The sequence below is a fragment of the Bos indicus genome, chromosome 13, assembly GCF_029378745.1.
Source record: "Bos indicus isolate NIAB-ARS_2022 breed Sahiwal x Tharparkar chromosome 13, NIAB-ARS_B.indTharparkar_mat_pri_1.0, whole genome shotgun sequence".
Lineage (NCBI taxonomy): Eukaryota > Metazoa > Chordata > Mammalia > Artiodactyla > Bovidae > Bos > Bos indicus.
The window spans coordinates 74,936,960-74,961,839 of NC_091772.1; the positions used below are offsets into that span (position 1 = coordinate 74,936,960).

Here is a 24,880-nt window from a genome sequence, read left to right on the forward strand (position 1 = left end):
GCTCAAACCCTCAATGACTCCCGGCTCATCTGGAGTCAAGTCCAAAGACCCATTGCAGGGTAGACACTCTGCCCCTCGCCAACCACACTGGCCTCCTGCTATTTCTCCAACTATGACCTCAGGGCCTTTGCACTGGCTGTCCTCTCTCCTCGGAACTCTCTTCCCTCCAGTGGCAGCATGACTCCCTCACTTTATCGAGCTCTCTTTTGAAAAGTCTCCTTCGCAGAGAGGCCTACCCTAAGAGAAACAATTCCCCCCCAATCCCTTTCCTCTGCTTTCTTCTTTTCCAGTTTCTTGTTAGCACTTAGCTGACATGCGAACACCCTTTCTCGAAGTTTCCTGAGGGTCTAGCTCTAGCCCATGCAGACAGGAGTTTTTTTTAACCTTGTTAGGGGCTATATCTCCAAACTCTGTAAAAAGGACTGGTGTATAGTAGGTGCTCAATAAAAGCTGAAGGAACAAAGTCAAACTCAAGCCTGGGCCCTGCCTTTTTGGCTTGGGATCCTTCCCACATCTGTGATCCTGTGGGTCAGCCTTTGCCTACCACGCCCCCACCTCAGCTCTGCCGTCTCTTTTTGCCCTGCCCCCAGCCTTCGGCCCGTCCTCCCTGGGCTTTGCCCCGCCCACAGCCCCACCCTTTGGCCATCGCCCCTCCCTTCCATATTCGCCCCGCCCCCTGGCTCACCCGCCTCCATGGCCAGCACTGTGATGTTGTGCCAGCCGGCCGTCTCTCGGTCCAGCCCCTTGCCGGTGACGATGGCACCCGTGTCCGCATCGATATCAAAGACCTGGTCCAAATCTGAGTCGCGGTCGATGGCGTACCTAAGAGGGGCAGGTCAGGGCTGATTGAAGGTGTCCTGGCGCCGATGGAGCCAGTGCCCATGTCCCTCCACCCTTCCCCTAAAGAGGAAACACCTGCCTGGGAGACACAGGAAGCAGAGAGACCCTTTCCGACAGAGGAGGATTGAAAATGGATCTGAGTTTGCATCTCAGCTGCACTGGGCTCCTGACGTGTGACCATGGGCAAGGTTCAACCTTTCTGAGCCTCAGCTTCCTCAGCTGGGTAACCGGGCTAATAATTTGCATCTCACGGTCGTTGTGAGGGCGGGAAGAAGGCATAGTGCCCAGCACAGAGTTAGCATTCACGGGCTATTTGATTCTTATCTTTCCATAAGAGGTGACCCTGGAACTGGTCTTGAGAAAGGGACAGGATGGCATTCCAGGCATGGGGAACAGAAACTGCAAAGTGAGAATCATTCTGCAAAAGGTGCAGAAACGGCCAGAACTGGGAAGTGCGGAGGAGGAGGCTTGAAAACAAGCAGAGTGCAGAATTCGGGGCGTTGGGGGTCCTGGGGAGCCTAGAGGGATTTTGAGCAGGAGGGAGGGAGTTGGCTGTGCCGCTCCGAGGCTCTTCCGAGGCTCCAGACCTGGGATGCGGGCTGAGCCAGGAAGGGGTCTGAGGTCTGGCCGCCGGCCCCTCCCCGCCAGCGCAGCGCGCCAGTGCTAATCTGCGGCTTTTCAGTTGCCGCGTGAAAAAGCCCTTTGTTCCGCCTCCTTCCCGGGCCTTTGTGCAGCGGCTCCAGGCCTGAAAGGCCCGTGTCCAACACATGTCTCGGGCGGCGGCGGCCCAGAGAGGCCCCGCCAGCTCTGTCCGCCGCTTCCCCAGGCTGATAACGCGGGCGGGGGCGCCGCAGGCTGCGCGGCCTACAAAGGCCCCCGAATGCCAAGCAAGGGCTCTTTGTGCAGCGGGGACAATGGAGCCTGGTGGGGCGGGGCACCCCTCCCGTTCCTCCAGCTGGAGGAAACAAGCCCTTCCCGCATCTTCCGGAGCCAGAACCGGGACACTGAGGACCACGGAGAGGACGACACCAAAACACCCCCTTCCCTACCCGCACTGAAACTTGAAGCCCTGAGATGACCCTTCAGTGGGCCTTGGCTGCATTACCAAACCGCTCCAGGCCTCAGTTTCCTCATCTGTTGAATGGGGATAATGATATCCAGTGCATGTGGGAGGGGCTTCCCAAGTAGCCGGTGGTAAAGAACATGTCTACCAATGCAGGAGATGCAAGAGACATGGGTTTGATCCCCAGGTGGGGAAGATCCCCTGGAGGAGAAAATGGCAACGCACTCCAGTATTCTTGTCTGGAAAAATCCCTTGGACAGAGCAGCCTGGAGGGCTACAGTCCATGGGGTCACCAGGACTCGCACACTGCTAAGCACAGTAGTACCCAGTGGGACTGTGGAGCTCTGGGAGCAGTTGGAGCTGGCTTTGAATCCTCTGCTTCTTATCCACCTGGGTGACCTTGGGCTAGGCACTGGACCTCATTGGCCTCTGTTTACTTGTCTGCAAAATAGGGTGATTCATACCTCACTGGTGTGGGTTAGAGGAAGTAATCCATGGAACTGGGCAAAAGTGACAGCCCTTGCTGTTTTCATAGTCACTGCTGTAGTGGAGGCGGAAGCTTGTGGCAGACTGCGAAGGGCTGGGCATGAGGGTGTAGAGGGCATTCCAGCTAGTCTCCTGAGGCCCTAGGTTTTTTTCTTTTTCAGCCATGCCACACAGTATGTGGGATCTTAGTTCCTTGACCAGGGATTAAACCCACATCCCCTGCATTGGAAGCAAAGAGTCTTAACAACGGCACCACCAGGAAGGTCCCCTGAATCCCTAGTTTAATGCCGCCTCCTCTCGCTGAGTTGCTAAGCCCACATCCTCTTTGGCCCTGATCAGCCTGGGTCCTCCTGACCTGGGTGAAAGTGTGTGAGTCAGATCCAAGATGACAATTCCTCCCATCAGAACAGCACTTAACAGTCTGTAGGCTTGCTTTTCCGCCAGCCATCCCTCCCTTCGTTCCTTTATGCCTAAACATTAGTTGAATGCCTTCTCCACGCTGCTCTGTGCTAAAGTGAAAGTCGCTCCGTCATGTCCGACTCTTTGCGACCTCGTGGACTATACAGTCCATGGAATTCTCCAGGCCAGAATACTGGAGTGGGTAGCCTTTCCCCTTCTCCAGGGGATCTTCCTAATCCAGGGATCAAACCCAAGTCTCCCGCATTGTGAGCGGATTCTTTACCAGCTGAGCCACCAGGGAAGCCTAAGAATACTGGAGTGGATAGTTCTCCAGTGGATCTTCCCGACACAGGAATCGAACTGGGGTCTCCTGTATTGCAAGTGGATTCTTATATACCATCTGAGCCACAGGGGAAGCCCACTCTGTGCTAAGCTCTGGGGGTAAAATGGTAAATGAGACAGATGAGGCCCCGCCCTGCCTGGCATCTTGTGAGGCTGATGTGTGGTCAACCCATTTTGCAGATGAAGACGAGATAGGCAGCTTCCCAAGCTTAGCGCTGCCAAGTATGGTTGTGCAGGCTGTGTCCTGCGCAAAGTTAATAGGCTGAAGAGGGGAAGAGGGGATGAAGACCGGCTGGTGGTGTTCTTGCCCAGCCACAAGTGCTAGCTCAGGAAGCATCTTCTCAAAGGAGGACCTTTTCCTTATTTATGAAATGTGCCACATGGGCTAGTGTAACCCTGCCTAAGGTTGCACAGGGACTGTCAGAGAACTTGAATTTGTACCCCAATTTGGGACTCTATACCCAGAGTTCTTTCTAGTGCATTGAACCATGTGAAGCAGCAGTGCATGGAGTCTTGGGTCACCATGGACTCAAGCCTGAACTGCTGGATGTTTGGGTCCAAAGGAGGTGGACCCAGACTCTTGAGTAGTGTCGGCTCAGCTGGAAGGAACCACGGAGACCTCCTCCTGATTTTACAGGTAGAAGTGAGTCCAAGAGGCAACAGGGGCCCCTGATCGCCTGGTCGGGGCTGGGCATGAGGCAGGGCTGACGGGAGGATGCCCACTGCCTTCTTCTGTCTCCTCCTCCCTCTGCTCAGACCTGTCCTCTCTTCTCTTTCCTCCCAGTTACTCTTTTGTTTCTTCCTGGAGGGGAAGAGGGGGATGGATTCTAAGTGGAGGCAGCTGTTCTCAAGGCCATGGGAAGGGAGGGGGGCGTGGGGAGCCGCCATCAACCAGCTAAAGACTTGGGGCTGCAGGTCTGTGTGGCTGCCTGGCCCAGGTGGCTTTGTTCCAGCTCAGGGAGCCAGCGAGCGAGAGAGAGAGATGGGTGCAGGGCACGGCACGTGGCAAGGAGCGTGGCCTGGCACACGTGGGGGGCAGCGGGGGAGGCTTGAAGCCCTCCCTCAGCGGCACTCGAGTTGTGTGTCTGGTCTGTGTTGCAGGTGGTCAGTGCGTGTGTGTGGTGATGTGTTACGGCTGGAAGGTACAAGAGTTAGGCGCTCAGACTTGGAGCAGGATGCACAATGACCCAAGGCAAGCCACTTCATCTTTGAGCCTTAATTTTAAGGAAAATGGAAAAGTGATTTAACTCCTATTTTGCAAGTGGTTGGGAGGATTATGTGCCTAGCTGGGGACAGGTGCCTAGTTGGGTTCCAGGAAAATGAATCTATGAGTGAGCACTATTGTTATTCTAATGACGATTCAGAAGTGTCTGGTAAGGGGGACACAGGACCCCCCCAAACCCAGCGTGTGGTCTGCGGGCCTGGGGCTGGGAGGTGCCATGCATGGATGTGGGAGCGTTGCCAGGGTCTGAGAAGGACAGGAGGCATCTGTGGTCTAGAAGGTTCTGCTCAAATCTCAGTTCTCATTTGGTCAGCCAGGACCTGGAGGGCAGGAAGGGGAACAGGAGCAGGTGTGAGTGGAAGAGTGCAGTGAGAGTGTAGGTTTGTGTCCGCTAGTGTGTGTGTGCACAAGTGCAAAGAAAGCCTGGGAATTGTGGTCAGGAGTGGGATCTGGTGGCCATCTGCCGAGGTTTGAAACCTAGCTCTGTGACCTTGAGTCAGTCACTTAAGCTCTCTGGTCTTTGGTTCCCTCTTAAAAATGGTGCTAATAATAACACCTACCTCAGAGTGGTTGTGAGGATTAGACAAGTACTACCAATAAAACACTAATAAAACACTTTTAACAGCACTGGGCCCCTGCCACATGACGTATGGATTAGCTCATTTTTATTTGCTCAGCAAGACTCTGTGCCAGGCTGGTGTAAGGGCTGCACATGCAGGAGCCCCTCCCAGCCTTGCAGATAACTGTCATCACTGCCGCTGCCATTTTACACATGGGGAAACTGAGGCTCAGAGAAGCCAGGCGCCTTGCCCTGGGGCAGACGGGCTGACGGGTGGCAAAGCCAGATTCCCAAGCCACGTGTGTCTGTGCAGAGTCCCACGTCTAACTAAGAGCAGCCGCCTCAGGGCCAGCCCACTGCACCTACGGGTGCCCCCACACCCTGGGAACAGCACAAAACCCTGCTGTTGTCAAGGTCAGGGTGAGAGAAGTGGCCAGGGTGCGCCTTACTGGCTTGAGGGCCCATGTGGGTTTTCGCCACTTAAATATGTGCATATATAGCTCACGCTGGCATGATAAATATGAAAGTGTGCAGACTCATGCGTGTCCAGGCTGCCCGGTGCTCCTGTATCCAGGCTCGTGTACACACACGTGCACACGCAGCAGGCTAAATGATGCAGTCCCTGCCTGAGCTCCTAGTGGGGGAGACTCTTCACAAGCAAAAGGGGCTGCTCCTCTGACCTGGGGATTCCTCTCTGCTCACTCCATCCTGCCTTTTTACTCTTTCCCCTCCCCCACCCCTTTTAAAGCACACCCTCAAAGCCCACACACAATGCCTAGAAATCTGTATGGGGTTAGTACTGGTTGCAGAATGAAGGGGAGTACTGGGTGTCCAGACCACCGAGAAAAATGGTAAGGTCCATTTCCTGAGGACCTACTATGTTCCAAACACTTAATCCTTCCTCCAACCCTGGGACCACTGATCACAGAACCTGGTCCATAGTAGACATTTAGTACTTTTTTTCTGAATAAATGAATGAGGCAGGAACTACCATGACACCCATTTTGAAGATGGGAAAACTGAGGGTTGGAGTAGGTGCAGTGATTTTCCCATAATTCTGCAACTGAGCTAGGATTCATTCCAGGTTTTCTCTGACTCTAAAAAGAGTACGTCAAGGCTGTATATTGTCACCCTGCTTATTTAACTTATACGCAGAGTACATCATGAGAAACACTGGGCTGGAAGAAGCACAAGCTGGAATCAAGATTGCCAGGAGAAATATCAATAACCTCAGATATGCAGATGATACCACTCTTATGGCAGAAAGTGAAGAGGAACGAAAAAGCCTCGTGATGAAAGTGAAAGAGGAGAGTGAAAAAGTTGGCTTAAAGCTCAACATTCAGAAAACGAAGATCATGGCATCTGGTCCCATCACTTCATGGGAAATAGATGGGGAAACAGTGGAAACAGTGGCAGATTTTATTTTTTCGGGCTCCAAAATCACTGCAGATGGTGATTGCAGCCATGAAATTAAAAGACACTTATTCCTTGGAAGGAAAGTTATGACTAAGCTAGATAACATATTGAAAAGCAGAGAGATTACTTTGCCAACAAAGGTCCGTCTAGTCAAGGTTATGGTTTTTCCAGTGGTCATATATGGATGTGAGAGTTGGACTGTGAAGAAAGCTGAGCACCAAAGAATTGATGCTTTTGAACTGTGGTGTTGGAGAAGACTCTTGAGAGTCCCTTGGACTACAAGGAGGTCCAACCAGTCCATCCTAAAGGAGATCAGTCCTGGGTATTCATTGGAAGGACTGATGCTGAAGCTGAAACTCCAGTACTTTGGCCACCTCATGTGAAGAGTTGACTCATTGGAAAAGACCCTGATGCTGGGAGGGATTGGGGGCAGGAGGAGAAGGGGACGACAGAGGATGAGATGGTTGGATGGTATCACCGACTTGATGGACGTGAGTTTGAGTGAACTCTGGGAGTTGGTGATGGACAGGGAGGCCTGACGTTCTGCGATTCATGGGGTCGCAAAGAGTCAGACATGACTGAGCGACTGAACTGAACTGAAAACCCATATGCTTTCTGTTGCACCCCATTGTGGAATGCTGGGAGGAAATGAAGTGTTCACTCTCTCTCTGGTCCAGCGTGGGCTTTCCTGTTTTTGACACTCAAGGGAGACTCACAAGGGGGCTGGGGCTGGTAGGGCTGGGGATGGGCTGATAAATAGCCAGTCTGTCTGCAAGGCTGCCTGATCCAGAGATGGGCCCATCTGAGCCCTCTCCTCTTTCTCTTCAAAGCCTTCCAAGACTTCTCACTGCCTAAGGATAAAGTCCCACACCTTCACCTGACATTCAAGGTCCTTCTCAGCTTGTCCCCAAGTGCCCCCACCCTGACCTCCTCTCTGGCCCCAACCCCCCTCCCATGAGCTCATTCAGCTGACCTCACTGCTCCTGAACTTGACCTCCTGGCTCCCTGATTCTGTTCCTGCCACCAGGTCCTCAGAGCCCCTCCACCCTGGATGCTGCCCTTCCACTCCAGCCCCATCCTCTTTATCCTTGCTCCATCCCTTCTTGGTGCCCAGAGAATGCGCCCCTCCTTGGAGCTCCTGAGTCCAAGCCCCTGCTCAGCCCACTGAGACTTAGATCTGTCACTCGATTCACTCACATGGGGCCCCAGCCTTCCCCTTGCCCTCGTCTGACTCTCTGTGTCTCACGCAGAGGGGAGGGCACTGCATAAAGTTGGAAGCTGTTCAAACTACAAAGAGAATCAGAAAGAAGAAGTGTTAGTCACTCAGCTGTGCCCAACTCTTTGCAACCCCATGGACTGCAGCCCACCAGGCTCCTCTGTCCTTGGGATTCTCCAGGCAAGGATACTGGAGTGGGTTGCCATTTCCTTCTCCAGGGGATCTTCTTGACCCAGGGATTGAACCCGGGTCTCCTGCACTGCAGGCAGATTCTTTACCAACTGAGCTCTGAGGGAAGCCCTAAGATAATCAGAAGCAGGGGTGAAGTGGCAGAAGGTTGGACTCAAGAATCAGACAATCACAGGTTAAATCCCATTCCTTCCCCCTTCAGGCTGAGTGACATTGGGAGGGTCACTTCTCCTCTCTGACCCTCAGTCTCTTCATCTGTAAAATGAGTAAACTACAAGCTGAGGGCCAAACGCCACAGTGTGAGGCATCTTCCTGCAGATTACTCTGCAGTACAGCGACTCAGAAAAGTCACTCTCTACATCTGCATCTCTGGATTTCCCAGGTACCACCATCCTAGGCAGACTCGCCTAGGATATCACTTCATTTCCAGGAACACACTAAGCCTGTTCCTGCCTCAGGACCTTTGCACTTGCTATTCCTTCTACCCCTGATAGCTCAGTTGGTAAAGAATCCACCTGCAATGCAGGAGATCCTGGTTCAATTCCTGGGTTGGGAAGATCCGCTGGAGGAGGGATAGGCTACCCACTCCAGTGTCCTTGGGCTTCCCTTATGGCCTAGCTGGTAAAGAATCCGCCTGCAATGCAGGAGACCTGGGTTTGATCCCTGGGTTGGGATGATCCCCTGGAGCAGGGAAAGGCTATACCCACTCCAGTATTCTGGCCTGGAGAATTGTCCATGGGGTCGCAAAGAGTCAGACACGACGGAGTGACTTTCACTTTCATTCCTTCTACCCAGAATGCATTTTGCCACATCTTTGTCTAGTTGGCTCTCTCTTGATCATTCTGATGTCAACTCACTTGTCAACTCCTTGATCACTTAATCCAGAGTAGCCCCCTGTGGCCCCAATTGGTCTTATTCTATTACCTTGTTTATTTTCTTCATAGCTCTTATCAGCAATGACCCCTTTTAACCATCTGTTGACTTGTGGCGACAAACATTCAACTACTTATTGGCCGTTTCCCTGCCTCCCCTGCCTCCCCTGCCCCCCAGGAGAAGGCAAACTCCTTGAGCGGAGGGACAGGGTCTTATCACCTCTGTTTCCCCATTGTCTGGAGCAGTGCGGGATATGACATGACTCACACGCCTAGGTGTTGACTGAGTCCAGGACCCTTGGAACTCAGGGAGCTGGAACATAAGCCAGGCTCTGGGCTGCCCAGGTGGTCTGTGAGGATCCCTTCTCTAGCCATCTGTCCCCTTACAGACCGGGTGCTCCTCCCCAGCTCTGTCCTTAGCTGAGCCATCTCGGGCCTGGCTCCAGGCCGGGCAGGAGGAGGAGGAGCTGGGTAAATGTTTGTGGTGTGAAATTGGACCTGTCTCAAGCTCCTCACCGCCTCCACATCTGAGGAGCCCCAGGGAAGGGGCGGCAGAGAGAGATGAAAGGAGGTGAGAAGCAGGTTTCAAAGTTGGTCCTTTCAGTGCAGATGAAAGCAGGGGGGAAGGGAAGTCAACAGAGGGTGGAGGGGGAGGGCTGAGGGGGGAGTGGGGAGAGCAATATTGGAGAGGAGGGGAGAAGGCAGAGGGGTGCGCTGGACCTGGGAGGCAAGGACGAGGCTCCTACTGCTGCCTGGTAACTCTTGTGAGCCCAGGGAACCTCCTCCCCTCCCTGGGTCTCAGTTTCCTGCCAAACAAGGGTGATAATGCCCTCCTGGGAAAGGTCTGGGGCTGAGCCAGAGGCTGACGGGGATGTTTAAAGACTGTATCTATTGTCAGCAGGGATGGAAGGGTGGTGGAGGAGTTCCTAGGCAGTGGAGGGCGGTTTTGGCCATGGGAAGGGTGGAGGCAGCCTAGGAGGCATTCAGGACCTCTGGACTGAGTCTGAGCCCTTCAGCCTATCTTTGAACCCTGTCAGACTTCTCTTGTTGGCTCATTGCTCAGCCTCCTATAGACACCACAGTCTACTCATCTCCAGACCCCCCTGCCACTTCTTGCCTTCCTATGCCTATGCCTGGAATAACCTTCTCCTCATAGCCACACTGACCAGACTCAGGTACACAGCTCAATATAATTCCTGCCTCCTCCAGGAAGTCTTTCTAGACCCCCGAGGGTAGCCTCCAGTCTGGGAGCCCATAGGTAGTTAAGCATCTTTGTGTCCTCACCTTGGGGTTGCCATGTAAGGTTGCACAGGCCATGCACTGGACAAATCGGAGGGAGCCATTCACATGAAGGATGGTGAGAATGCGACCCATATGGAGCTGAATAATGCAGAGATCCTTAAAGTAACTTCCTTTCCCTCCTCCAATGCTCGGCACAGAGCTAGGCACACACTTGGCTCAGGGATCATTCACTATGTACAGGGGTTTCAGGGAATAAACAGGAAGCTCCAGATGCTTAAATTCAGTCAACAGTGGGCATTCACCCCACCCTGACCTCCTCTGGATCACTTTCTTTCTATCTGACATCCTTTCAACTTGGGCCATGGTCAGGGACTCCCCAACTCCTGCAGACTGCAAACCCTTCCAGGGACACCAGCAGCACCACAGCATCCCATGGCCTCCGTGCACTTGCCGCTGCCCCTCTTCCCCCCGCGCCCCGCCCCCCTTGCCTCTGTCTCTGCGACTGGCTTTCTCTCCAAGTCTCCTCTTTCTGTTCCTACAGCGTCAGGTCGGTTCCTCTGTCCTTTAGTTACTCCTGCCCTCTTTCCACTGGTTTTCCTTCTCTGGTCACTTCCTCTCACTGTTGGTCTCACTGCATCTCCAGGAGCCTCTCTCTTTTCTTTCTCTGTTTTTACATTTCATTCATTCACCATGCGTCAGGGAATGTCCACTGAGCGCTAGACAGTGTGAGGCCCTGAGGATACAGCGGTGAACTTACACACGCATCCCTATTCTCCTAAAGTTTATCTTTTAGGGAGAGGGACAAAGTCATCAGGAAAATGGGTAGCAGGTTAGATGGTGATGAAGGACGAAAGAAAATGGATATGAAGTGTGGGGACACGTTGGGGTGGGGTTGACATTTTAAAAAGGGTGGTCAGGGAAGGTTGCACTGAGAAGGTGACTTTTGAGGAAAGTCCTGGAGGAAGTGAGAGGACCAACCCTGGAGATGTTAAGCGGGAGAACATTCCAGGCAGAGGGATCGGGCGGTACAAAGGCCCTGGGGTAGAGGCCGGCTGGGTGTATCCCTGGAGCTGTGAGGAGGTCAACGTGGCCGAGCAGAGTGAACCAGGGAGGAGGTGAGCCAGGGTCTGAGAGGTTACAGTCAGGCCACACCTACAGGGTCTGGGCTTTTATCCTGAGCCCCAGAGGCGCCTTTGGAGGGCTTTCAGCAGAGGAGGGCCAGTGGAGGGAGGTTTGGGCCATGAGAAGGGTGGGGCAGGAGTCAATTGGCTCCTGTGCCCATTCTAGATTGAAGAGGGGTGATGACAGAAGCAGAGACAGGCAGTAATCAGGCAAGAGAAACAGGTGGCCTGGACCAGGGCGGCAGCTGCGGAGGAGGTGAGAAGTGGTCAGGTTCTGGAGATGTTTTTAAAGCAGAGATGACAGGCTTTGCTGATGGATTGGAGGGAGGTGTGAGAGAAAAACATAAGTCGAGGATGTTTGCAACATTTGTGACCTGAAAAGCTGGAAGGATGAAATTATCTTTTTTTTTTTCCTTTTGGTGGAGGACCGAAGCTGAGCCCAGGTCACTGCCGTGTCTGTCACACCTGGTTCTCTCTCGTTATCCTGAGTTCCGTCTCTCTGCCACTGTTCGAGAATCTGATTCCTTTGTCTCTTTGGCTCCCGGTGGCCCGCGTCCATCGCTCTCTCCCCTCCTCCCTCACCATCACCGCCCCCAACCCCTCCCTGTCCCGTCCCCACCCCCTCTGCCCGCCGTCTGTCCGCAGGCGCTGGCGGGGTAGCAGGCAGCAGGCGTCGGCCCCGGGCGGGGGTCTCACCGGACGGGCCGGTTGGCGGCGTCGGGGTCCCGCGCCGTCACCACGCCGACCAGGGAGCCCACCTGCGCGTCCTCCTGTACCTCCAGGAGGCCGGAGGGCGGCCGGAACTCGGGGGGCTCGTCCACGTCGATCACGGCCACGCGCACGATCGCCTGGTCGCGGAACGTGCCTAGGTCAGCGAAGCGGGGGTCCACGAACTTGTTGAGGGCCTCCAGGACCACGGTGTGCACCGGCTGGGACTCGAAGTCCAGGCGCTGGAGGGGTGGGCGGAAGGGAGCAGAGGGCGGTGAGTGGGCTGGGGTCTGCGCCACACCTCCAGGTGAACAGAGCCCAAGTCTGGCGGGGGCTGGCCTCGCCCCGAGGGGGCGGGGCCGGCCCCGAGAGGGTGGGGCTGGCTTAAGGTCACAGTTGACTGAGGCATCACTGACTCAATGGCATCACTGACACAATGGCATCACTGACACACGGTCGGGTTACAGGTAGAGAAAGTCAGGCCCTGCTAGGGACAGTCTTGCTCAGGGACACAGGGTCACATACTGAGTCCCAGACTTCCTGCTACCCGGCACACGAGACTGGCCTTAATGTATTAATTTACAAAGCACTGTGTGCCAGTGTTCTAAATGTAGCGACTCATCTAATTTTACAGCGTCCCAAAGAGGCTTGTATTATTATTATCATCCTGTTTGACACGTGAGGACATCGAGGCCCAGCAGACTCTGTAACTTACCCTAGGTCACTTAGCAGTTAGTCCCTGGCAGAAGTGGGATTCACATCCCCGGCAGTGGGGCTGTCAAGTTCCAGCCCTTAACCCCACTGCAGGAAAGGCACTGGATCTGTGGCTGCCCAGCTGTGTATCTGCGGGCAATCTGTTCAACCTCTCTGGGCCTCGGGCAGGAGAGTGAGATGAGACCTTCCTGGTGTATTATTGGTGGCAGCTGCTAATGTGAGTTGAGCCTGATAAGCTGGGTGGCCTTAGAGCTTCCCTCAGAGGCCTGGCTAAAGCTACGCTGTCCTGGTCCTCATCAGGGAATGCTGGTGGGTGACCCTCTGATGCACAAGCTGCATGGCTGAGTGGACTCTGGCCTCCTAAGGATAACGCCTTTAGAGCAAAGAGAAAGGGCAGTGGTGGAACCATGGGCATCACTGTTACATGCTGGGGGAGCCATCTGGGCAGCAAGGGCCACCTTCCTGGAGAACTGTCCTCTGTCTAGGGACCCTCCTTTCCTCTCAGAACCTCCCCTCCACACTCCCCCTTCCCCAACAGAAAAAAAAAAAGAGAGAGAGAAAGAAAAGAAGGGCTACCTCCTCCCTCCATCCTGTTGCCTGGGAAATCAGGATGCAGGGAGGCAGGCTCGGACCTGGCCTGGGAATGAGTGATGGGCTCTGGAGCCAGGTCATCAATCAGGCGGGGGCTCTGCTCCCTAAGCCAGCACTGACTCCACAGAGACACCTCAGGCGCCACTGCTGGAGCAGGCGGGGTGGGGGTGGGGTTATGGGGCAAGGGGTGGGGTTATGGGGCAAGAGGCAGGGAGGATGGGGGAGTTACTACAGGGGCATCACCGGGGATGAGAGCAAATGCTGTGCTGGGGTCCCCGGGCTGGGTTTGGGGCCTGATTCTGCTGCTCTGTGATGCTGGGCCTCCCCAGGCCTCCAGTTCCCCCATCTGTGAAATGGGCTCATCTTACAGTGAAGACAAGTGGAGGTCAGAAGACCGAAAGCCATGTAATGTTTAAAAGGGTGGATTCTGGAGACAGACTCCCTGGGGCCTTGTCCCTACAACTTCTCTGTAAGATGCTTGGCCTTGGGTGCAAATGACTGAACTCAGGGCCTCAGATTCTCACCTATAAAATGGGCAATAATAATACTGAGAGGGTTGTTGTAGAGATTAAATGAGTTAATACATGGAAAGCATTGGAAAGGAGGCTGGCACGCTATTCACACTTAATTGAAAGTATTAGCCTCATATCCTTATCCTAGTTGAAAAAACAGAGTTTTCTCTATCCTCAAGCCCTCGTGGCCAGGGAGAGAGTTTGATTATTGAGTGAATGAAGGGCTGTCAGGGCAGATGTTTCTGTAGGTCCCAGGAGGCAGAGCCTGGGCTGACGGGAACAAGATAGATTGTGGCTGAATGGGAGAAGGAGGAGCAGGACACTGGTAGGGAGTGAGTGTCCCATCCCTGGGAGTATACAAAGGGCTTACGACTGTTTGTAGGCCAGGCAGGGGACTCAGACCTCCCGTGGAACAGCAGGGTTGGAGTGGACAGTGTCAAAGGCCTGTGCACCCCTGAGTTGCCAAGCTTGTGACCAAGCCCTTGAAGATGATTTTTGCTTTTTTATCTGACCTCTGTCTCCTTTCCCTAGGGGGTGCTGAGTTTGCTGTTTGAGCTTCTGGTTCCTGGGCTGGTCAGTGGGTAAGGAGGCTGTTAGACTCAAGAAAGAAAGAGCTTTGGGGTCACCAGACCTGGGTTCAAATCCTACTCTATCCCTTACAGGTATAATCTTGGGCAAGCCCTTTTACCTTTCTAAATCTCTGTTTTCTTACTTGTAAAAACAGTCATAATATGTTTTCCTTCCGAGGGTAACATCAAGATGAAAGGAAACAGTGAGTGTGAAAAGCCTGGTGTGAACTTGAAGTAGCACAGCGTAGTATGTAAGAGCACAGATTCAAATTTGGATTGACTCCTGGCTCTTGACTGCTAGCTGTGCAACCTTGGACAAGTCACTTAACCTCTCTGTGTCTCATGTTCTCATTTGTAAAACGGGAAGGACAGCATTAGCGTTTTCCCAGGTTGGTCCAGCGTCCCTGGAGAGACTTCACCCCTGGAGTGAAGTGGGATGGGGTATTTGGCTGCTCGGTGACCCCCTACCCGACCCTGCTGCCCTGGGGTCTGTCTCCCCCATCACTTCCGGGGCAGCCGCACCTTCTGCACTACGATGATGGCCTCCTGCGTGTCACTGTCTGTGATGACCTTGAACACGTGCCCGCCGCTGCCGCTCTCCTCCCTGAGGTGGTAAGTCATGTCTGTGTTTTCGCCCACGTCTGAGTCCTCGGCCTTCACGCGTCCCACGGCCGTGCCGATGGGGGCCGACTCCTGAATGCTGAACTGGTACATCTCTGTAGGGGATACAGTTGTAAGTGGGGATGGTAAGGCAGCCCCTCCCCCAGCTTCCACCAGCGCTAAGGGAGAGGAGGGGGGCTCTCAGATGGGCTCCTTGGAGCTCCCTGCTTGGCCAGGACTGGTGTTGGGAGAGACACTTCCTCTGCAGAAATGCCGGACGCAGTGCAAAGAGGAGGGTTCTAATTCTGACCTTGGCTTTATTCCCTGATTGATTTGAGAAAGTGTCGGCAGTTCTTTGGGACTCAAGTGTCCTCATCTGCCCAAAAGGGGACAGAGAAGCACAGTGATCAAGGCTACGGCCCTGGAGTCAGTCCTGGCTGTGTAGTTCTGAGCTCTGGTTTTCCTCATCTGTAGAATGGGAATAATAATAGTGCCTTCCTAATAGCACTGTCATTTCCCAATTAACTGAGATGATAATGCATGTCAATTGCTTAGCACAGAGACTAGTATCTGTTCCCTACCCAATAAATGGGACACATTGCATTCAAATAGTCGGGCTGCACACTGATTTTTTTTTTGTTGCTGTGGATGTTAATGATACTGGTTCCTTCATTTCCACATATTTATTGAGCATCTATGATGTCCCAGATGCAGCTCTATGCATTGGGGTTCCAGCAACAAGCAAAACAGACCCAAATCCCAGGGCTCACAGTGCTTTTCTCTTAACGGAAGGAGAAAGACACGAAACAATCATATCAGTAAAATATGATGTCAGATGGTACTTGGGAGAAAAATAAAACTGGGAAGGGAAATGGGGAGTGATGATGAAGGTGTGTGTGGAGTTTTAAATAGGGTAATTGGGACTTTCCTGGCGGTCCAGTGGTTAAGACTCTGTGCTTCCAATGCAGGGGGCGAGGGTTCAATCCTTGGTCGGGAAACTAAGATCCCACATCCCATGGGATGCAGCCAAAAAAAACTGTAAATGTGGTAATCGAGGAAAAGACAACATTTCTGCAAAAGTCTGAGGGAGGTGAGGCAGTGAGTCAAGCAGATATTTGGGAAAGACAGAGGGAACAGCAGGTGCAAAGGCCCTGAGGTGGGTGCAGTGCCTGGCATGTTTGAAGACTGGCAAGATGGCCACTGTTACCAGAGTGGGGAAGCAGAGGGGAAACCAGAAGGAGTGAGGGTCAAGTGGAACTCAAATGGCTCCCTGCTGTCCTCCCAGAGTGGAGTTGAAGGTGGGGGTGATTTGCTAAGTGATGGGCCTGCCCAGGGGAAGCAGGGGCTGTGGCACCGGGGATGTGTCTCTTGGAGCCCCCACTGGTCTGAATACCCTTGTGTGGTGTAGCTGTCTCTGATTGACTCTCACAAAAGAGTCTTGGGGGGACTCTTAACACAAGCTGACCATGCCACTCCCCACTCTTTACCATAGCTCCCCACTGCACTTGGAATGAAGTTGTACAAGCCCCTTGGCCCCTGCTGACTTCTGCAGCTTCATGCCTCCAATGCCCCACCTCAACATGAGCCTTAGCCTGGCTGAAGTTCTTGTAATTCCTTCAGGATGACTTGCTCTGTGCCACCTCTAGCCATTCCCTCGCTTTATTCTCCTCTCTGCCTTCGCTTCCCCTGTTTCCTCTCCTTTTTAGTCTCAGTGACTATTACCTCCTGTAATGGGGAAGGTTCCCAGACCTCCAGGCTCTGGTCCCGTGTGTCCAGGGCCCCCAGGCTTATCCTATTGTAAGGATTACTGCATTTCCCTATTATTTTCTGTTTATTCTCCCTCCCTCTGTCTTCTCCCTCCCTCCGGGCTGTGAGCTCCTGCAAGGCAGGGACCACATCTCTTATTCATCCGGCATTCATGGTGCCTGGCAGAACACCAGGCTGTCACATAAATGAAATGTTTGAGTGACTAGTGAGTGAATGAATGAAAAGCAGCATGAGTTACTAGTATACACTCACTAGATTAACACAAATGAAAGAAATCTGACAATACCAAGTATCAGTGAGGATATGGTATGATGGACACATGCATTTCTTCATGGGGGAAAACAATTTGGCTTTATTTAGTAAACTTGAAGATGAGTTTATTCTGCTCCTCTGTAGACTAATGAAATTGCATGCAAAACAGCAGGAGGGACACATACAACCATGTTCAAAGTGGTGTCCTCTATAATAACCTCAGACTGGAAACAACACAAATGTCCATGGGCAGGAGAATAGATAAATCGTGGAATACTATACAGCACTGAAAATGAATGCATTATAGCTAGAAGCAATAACATGTGATTTCACAAACATAATTTGGGGAGATAAAAAAGCAAGATGAATCATTTGTATTGTGAGTTTCAATTTAGATAAGGTTAAAAAACTTATAAAATTAAACTATAATGTTAGGTGATGCCTACATGGGTGAATCGACCCTAAAGGACTGGATAAAGAAGATGTGGTATATATGCATATTTATATATAATGAAATACTACTTAGCCATAAAAAAGTGAAATTTTACCACTTGCAGCAAGATGGACTTGGAGGGCATTATGTAAGTGAAATAAGTCAGACAAACAAAGACAAATATTGTGTGATATCACTTATATATATATTATCTAAAGAATATTAAAAAAAACATATTCACAGATATAGAGAACAAATTAATGGTTGCCAGCGGGAAGAGGGAAGTGGGCAGGGGCAATATAGGAGGAGGAGATTGAGAGGTACAAATTATTAGGTTTAAAAAAGCTACAAGAATATATTGTACAACATGGGGAATATAGCAACTAATTTATAATTAATTATAACTATAAATGGAGTAAACCTTTAAAAATTATGAATCACTGTATTGTACACCTATAATTTACATAATATTATACATCAAAGAAAGTGAAAGTGTTAGTTGCTCAGTTGCATCCAACTCTTTGTGATTCCATGCACAGTAGCCCACCAGGCTCCTCTGTCCATGGAATTTTCCAGGCAAGGATACTGGAGTGGGTTGCCATTCCCTTCTCCAGGGGATCTTCCCCACCCAGGGACTGAATCCGGGTCTCCTGCATTGCAGGCAGATTCTTTACTGTCTGAGCCACCATGGAAGCCCCTATTATCTACTAACTATACTTCGATAAAAAAGAAAAACAAAAGCAAAGAGATGATGGTCATGAAAGTGGATGGTGGTTAACTCTGGAAGAAGAGGTAGGGGGAGAAGTTATAATCAAGAAAGGACTTGTGGCCGCTTCTGGGTCCTGGTCAGCGGTTACAAGAGTGTTTGTTTTGTAATTATGTACTGAACTGGACATTTATATTTTATGCATTTCTGTTTGTGTGCTGTACTTCCCAATAAAGAAATAAAGAAAGAATAGATGAACAACACGGCTATATATTAAAAATGGATGACCAACAGGGTCCTACTGTACAGCACAGGGAACTGTGGCAGCCTGGATAGGAGGGGAGTTGGGGGGAGACCTGATGGGAGGGGAGTTGGGGGGAGAATGGATACATGTATATGTATGGCTGAGTCCCTTTGATGTCTGCCTGAAAGTATCACAACATTGTTAATTGGCTATACTCCAATATAAAATGAAAAGGTTAAAAAAAAGAAAGAAAGAATACATGAGTGAATAAATAAGAGTCTTCCAGGGGCTCTGGCCCCTCTGTCTGCCCCCCTCCTTCCAGCTCAAGGCTGGCACACAGCCTGGCACACAGCAAACTGGGTGGCCCCGCCCCTTCACAGGGGCTTTGAAGCTTCCCCATCAAGTGAGTGGGGCTGGGCTGGGGGAGTGGCTGAGGGCGGCTGCTGGACTGGGTTCCCCGGGCAACAGCAAAGACGGGGAGCTGGCTGGCGGGCTCTGCCCACCCCACTTGGCGTCTGGACTGAGGCGCTTAGGCTGCGATGTGCTCTCAGCTAAGGGATTGGATTCCCTTATCTCTCGGGGGTCAGTCCCCTGTGGCAGGGCCTAATGTGAGAGCAGCAGACCTCAAGTAATGACTCGCCCGATAGGGATCAGCCCGGCTCCCCATGGCATTTAGTCTCTGCCAGCTTCGGCGGCTTCCTGGGCACAGCTTTCTCGTCTAAACCTGGGACGGAGGGGCTGGCTGGGCTGATGGGAGGTGGAGGACAGGACCAGAGAAGACACCCCCACTCTGTTGTGCCTGGGGAGGCAGAGAGTGGAAAGCACCCTCCCCCAGTTCAGAAGCACAGAGTCCTCCAGGCTCGGAGGAGAGGAAAAGCCCTGTCTCTCCAGACCCTGGCATTTCTATGTACAAATGATAGGTGCCCCCGGGCATGGCTGCAGCCTCTGTCTGTATGTCTAAAAGACCCCTGTGTTTGTCCCTCCATCCCCAGCATACCTTTGCAAGCTCAGATCAGTAGCAGATCACACATAATAAGTGTGACAGGGGTGTGTGCAAGGACCAGCTGGAGTGGGTGGACAGACAGGGGCTCACTCTTGGCCAGAAGCAAGGTGCAGGGAGGGGTGGTAAGTGTGTTACATGGATGTATGGAAAATCAGACAACTTTGGGGCTGTCTCTTGCAAAAAGCAAGATTGGAGGGGGGAGGGGGTTGGGGTGACTTGGATGGATAGACAGCTGGACAGATCGGGGAGGCCCTCTATGGCGAGAAGGCTGCAGGGCAGCTTGGGGTCAGAGGGTGGCTGGGAGGGATGACCAAACAGACACACAGATCCACTCCTCCCTCTGGGAAGGCCTCACTCACTCTGCGGGAAGCGGGGCGGGTTGTCGTTGACATCAGTGACCACGATGGTGACGGTCGTGGAGCCGGAGAGGCCGCCCAGCTGGCCCGCCATGTCTGTGGCCTGGATCACCACCTCGTAGCGCTCCTGGCTCTCGCGGTCAAGGTCGGGCACGGCCGTCCGGATCACACCTGTGGGTGGGGGGTTGAGGCCAGGGATGCCCCTTGCCGGCTGCCAACTGATACAGAGACCCCTCCCAAGGCAGAGGCCAGGCTCATTCAACTTCAGGAGGGGAGTTGCTGATGCAGAAGACATTGATATGACCACCGTGTAGGTGTGGGGCTCAGCATACACACACAGACACACACACACACCTGCATGCTTATACAGATAGGCTCACAGATAACTCACACTCAGCACTCCACACACACACACCCTCACACACACACTCCTCTCTCACACACATCAGATTCACGCACGCGTGTGTCTTCAGTTGCTCAGTTCGCGTCTAACTCTTTGAGACCTCATGGACTGTAGCCCGCCAGGCTCTTCTGTCCATGGGATTTTCCAGGCAAGAATACTGGAGTGGGTTGCCATTTCCTTCTCCAGGGGATCTTCCTAGACCAGGGATCAAACCCACGTCTTCTGCATTGTAGGCAGATTCTTTACCGCTGAGCCACTGGGGAAGCCCAGATACATGCACATATACTCTAAAACACAAACCTTCCCATCCACTTGTACACAAAACACACACATTATATACAGACATATTAACATACATCCACACACTCACACACATACATGCATATTCACACACTCACATGCAACCCAAAAGCAACAGAATATGGACTATTTAGTTTACTAAAAAGAGGCATAAGGCCTAGAATCAGGCACTGTGTGACTCCCCCTTGAGCCTCCGATCCCACTTTCAGGGTCTCAGTTTCCCCATATGAGGGGGAGTCCCGACATTTTCTGGGTGAGCCTGGCCTGTGTCTGATTCATCCTGGGTCGGTGTCACTCAGCCCAGAGCCAGCCCCAGCGTGGCAGCTTGGTGAATGTTTAACTGAGTGAACTGGCCTGACAGTCACCCTCAAACACACGATGGAGTCACACTCGCCCGCACATAAACACTGATATGTCTCACACACTTAGACGTACTATTAATACATTAATACACAGGTAACACCTATGAGGTCACATGCACAGGCACACACACAGCTACTAGCACACACTTATTCTCACACACACACATACACCCTCCACGATTAAGTCATCACCCAGCCCTGGGGACCCCAGCCCTTTCCTCTGGGGCCCGGCCCTAGATTCTCTGTCCAGGCACCAGCTAATTGCTGATCAGACAACCCTTCAAACTGTTAATGGAAGCAGGCAGAGGAGCAGCAGGAAGGGGTGGCTGTGAGATGAATTCTGAGCAGGGGAAGGCTGGACTTCTGGTCTCCCAGACACTTGCTTATACGGTGGGAGATCAGGTGGGAAGGGGGAGTTGATGAGCCAGTCAGAGTCCCCCCACCCCTGACCCACTTCAACCTGTGAACGCCAGGTGGTGGCAGGTGGTGCCCAGGGCCTGAACACCAGGTGGAGTCACGCACCAGCAGCCCCACGATGCGCCCCATAAAACCCAATCTCTCCCTCCTGATGTCCCCAGACAGCCCCTAGCCTCTAATAAAGGCAATAGAATGGGAGGAGAGGCTGTAGTGTGTGTGTGTGTGTGTGTGTGTGTGTGTGTGTGACTGGGGGAGCCAGGGGTGGTGCATCTAGGGGGTGTGCCTGCTTTTGTGGGATCCCATGGAGATACGGAAAGTGCAGTCTGTCTAATCAGGGGTCATGGAGACCCTCTATCAGCAGCCTTCAAGACTCCTCAATAAGCTCCCTCCTGGCTGCTCCTTGGCCTGGACTGATCTTTCCAAGGGCAGGGGAGACTTGGAAACAGACGAACTTGGGATACATCCCAGGCCTGCTATTTGTTGACCAGGTGATCTTGAGCAAAACCCCTCACTTCTCTGGACCTCAGTTTTGTCATTTATAAAATGGGACCATCACATACCTCCCCAAAGAGCAGGATTTCCCCAACTGGCACCGTGGACATCTCGGGCAGGATAATTCCACCCATGAGATGCTGGTAGCAGCGCCCTCCCCCTCCCAGCTACAGTTCCAGACATTGGCAAATGGTCCCTGGGGGGCAGAATTGGTGCAGAGTTTCAACTCATGAGAACTGCATGTGACAGTAACAATAACTGACATGGATGTGCATTTACCCTGCACTTGCCATGGTTCCAAGCACCTTAAGGGAACTGCCTCATTGAAATTGCTCATCAGCCCTATGAGGATGGTGCTATGATTATACCCAGTTTGCAGATGAGGACATGGAGGCACAGACAGGTTAAGTACTGGCCCAAGGTCGCACACGGAGAAAGTGCACAGTCAGGATTCCAGCAGGCTCTCTGGGGCCAGAGCCCATGCTGTGGACGGCTCTGCTGGACCTCAGTAAGGATGGTGGGCCCCTGCCCAGCCAGCCTGGTATCCCCCACCCCACCCACCCTCAGGTACAAGGGGAGAGTGCAGGCCTCTGATAGAGTGATGCTGCGCTTCTGTCTCAGCTCCTGAGAGAGCCCTTTCTCATCTCCATCCTAATCAGGCAAGCCATGCTTCCAATCATGCACTGGGCTCCTTGCCCCATCTCCCTGGTGCTGGACCTCAACACTGGGATTGTTAGAGGAATCCCTTCTGGGGATTAGGGCAGGACCCAAGTCTGGGATGGTAGGGGCCCTACTGGGAAGGTGCCCTTGTGTGTCCTATACCCTGAGGAGCTGAAGGAGGGAAAGAGCAGGAAGGGAAGAGAGAAGAGAGGGAGGGGGATGAAAGTGAAGGAGAGAGAGACAGAGAGGAATCTGAGAGGTCAGAGCGGAAAGAGACGGAAAGCGCCACATATTCGGAGGCACAGAAGAAGGGAAAGGAGGGGAAGAGAGGGAAAGGGAGACCCACGGAGAGACAGAGGCCTGGAGAGAAACAGAAAAAAGAAGAAAGCAAGGCCAAGAACAGCAAGGGCAGCATGAACAGACCTTCTCAGGGACGCCAGAGAGGCAGACGGACAGGGAGGGGTGGAGAAAGAAGGTGGGAGGGCCGAAAGGAGAGAGCAGACAGATGGACTGACAGGGGAGTGATCACGGGCCAGAGATGTGGTGGGGGGCTCCCTGCGTGAGCCAGGCAGAGGGGCGGGCGGCGGGGGCAGGCCAGTCAAGCACTTAAGGTGGGCTAAAGAAAAGGGAAAGTGAAGTCACCCAGTCGTGTCCCGACTCTTTGCGACCCCATGCACTGTAGCCCACCAGGCTCCTCCGTCCATGGGATTTTCCGGGCAAGACTACTGGAGTGTCATTGTCAGAAAAATGCAAATCAAAACCACAATGAGGTACCATCTCACGCCAGTCAGAATGGCTGCTATCAAAAAGTCTACAAACAATAAATGCTGGAGAGGGTGTGGAGAAAAAGGAACCCTCTTACACTGTTGGTGGGAATGCAAACTAGTACAGCCACTATGGAGAACAGTGTGGAGATTCCTTAAAAAACTGGAAATAGAACTGCCATACGACCCAGCAATCCCACTGCTGGGCATACACACCGAGGAAACCAGAATTGAAAGAGACACATGTACCCCAATGTTCATCTCAGCACTGTTTACAATAGCCAGGACATGGAAGCAACCTAGATGTCCATCGGCAGACAAATGGATAAGAAAGCTGTGGTACATATACACAATGGAGTATTACTCAGCCATTAAAAAGAATACATTTGAATCAGTTCTAATGAGGTGGATGAAACTGGAGCCTATTATTCAGAGTGAAATAAGTCAGAATGAAAAACACCAATACAGTATATTAACGCATATATATGGTATTTAGAAAGATGGTAGCAATGACCCTATATGTGAGACAGCAAAAGAGACACAGATGTAAAGAACAGACTTTTGGACTCTGTGGGAGAAGGTGAGGATGGGATGATTTGAGAAAATAGCATTGAAACATGTATATTATCAGATGTGAAATAGATCACCAGTCCAGGTTCTATGCATGAGACAGGGTGCTCAGGGCTGGTGCACTGGGATGACCCTGAGAGATGGGAGGGGGAGGGAGGTGGGAGGGGGGTTCAGGATGGGGAACACATGTACACCCATGCTGATTCATGTGAATGTATGGCAAAAATCACAATATTGTAAAGTAATTAGCCTCCAATTAAAAAAAAAAAAGGATACTGGAGTGGGTTGCCATTTCCTTCTCCAGGAGATCTTCCCAACCCAGGGAATGAACCCAGGTCTCCCACATTGTAGGCAGACGCTTTACCATCTGAGCCACCAAGGAAATCTATGGGCTAAGCTTTGTCATTTATGTCTAGGATCTCAAAGATGTGGAGTCTGGTGATGGGGCCACTGTGCATGGATGAGCTTGTGGACCAAAAGCTCAGCAGCCCCGGCTCTGAGTGGGGCTGGGAGCAGGGGTCTGACTGAGATCTATGCTGTGGGTGATGTGCCACGCTTGTGTGACTGGCCTCCTTGCTGCCCTGTCACTTCTGACTGCAGAGGAACTGGGGACACTTAAGTCTTCATCCCTAGAAACGGGTCATGAAGCCGTGCTGAGTGTGTGAGCAGGTGTCCTCTCTGGACAACTAGGAGGTGGGTACCCTGAAGCCATGCGGCCTCTGGACCCTGTCCCCCTGGGCCACACCCAATGACAGGTTGCTATGGTGATAGCTCCTGAGGAACCACGCCTGCTGGGATCCATGCCTTGGGTCAGCCTCTCCCATGCTGACTCCAGCCTCGGCCATAGGACTTGCTTTGGCCAACGGGACATCAGCAAGTGTGACAGAAGCAGAGATACTTGATAAACCCTTGTGTGCCAGGGCTTGTCTCCTTGGAACCCTGAGACCACTGCACCGTGAAGAAACCCAAGATGAAAGGCCACAGCTGTCCTAGCTGACCTGCCAGCTGACCGTTGCAATGTGAGTGACCCCAGCAAAATAACTGCCCAGCCAACCCACAGAATCGTGACAAATAATAAATTGTTGCTGTTTTAAGCCACCGTGTTTGGGGACAGTTTGTCACATAGCGGTAGATAGCTAACAGAGAAATCGAGATTCCCCAGCCCGTTCCTCTTCTGGGCTCACTCCTGTAGCTGCATTTCACTGGAGGCCATCTGGCTGGAAGGTCCAAGATGGCCTCATGTATTGATACATGCTGGGCAGTTGATCCTGGCTGTTCACCAGGCCTTCTCTCATCCTCCTGTGGGCTGGGCTGATTTCCTTAAACCGTGATCTCAGGACCATGTTCCAGGAGAGAAGCATGAAAGCTGCAAGGTCTCTTAAGACCTAACCTAGGAATCTGCAGAACATCACTACATTCCACTGGCCAAGGCAAGTTGTAAGGTGGCCCAGATTCAAGGGGCAGGGAAATAGACTGCTCCTCCCACCTCG

The 24,880-nt window shown here is 52.4% G+C and overlaps 1 protein-coding gene across 1 annotated transcript in view; it reads right to left on the reverse strand.

The window, feature by feature from the left end:
- CDH22 (cadherin 22) overlaps positions 1 to 24,880 on the reverse strand; it is a 143,914-nt gene that overhangs the window by 23,838 nt on the left and 95,196 nt on the right. The window contains exons 5-8 of the mRNA XM_070801795.1: positions 19,426 to 19,593; positions 14,584 to 14,777; positions 11,664 to 11,917; positions 686 to 822 (exon numbers count right to left, since the gene is read on the reverse strand). Coding sequence (XP_070657896.1) covers positions 686 to 822; positions 11,664 to 11,917; positions 14,584 to 14,777; positions 19,426 to 19,593 — 753 coding nt within the window. The remainder of the gene's footprint in view (positions 1 to 685; positions 823 to 11,663; positions 11,918 to 14,583; positions 14,778 to 19,425; positions 19,594 to 24,880) is intronic.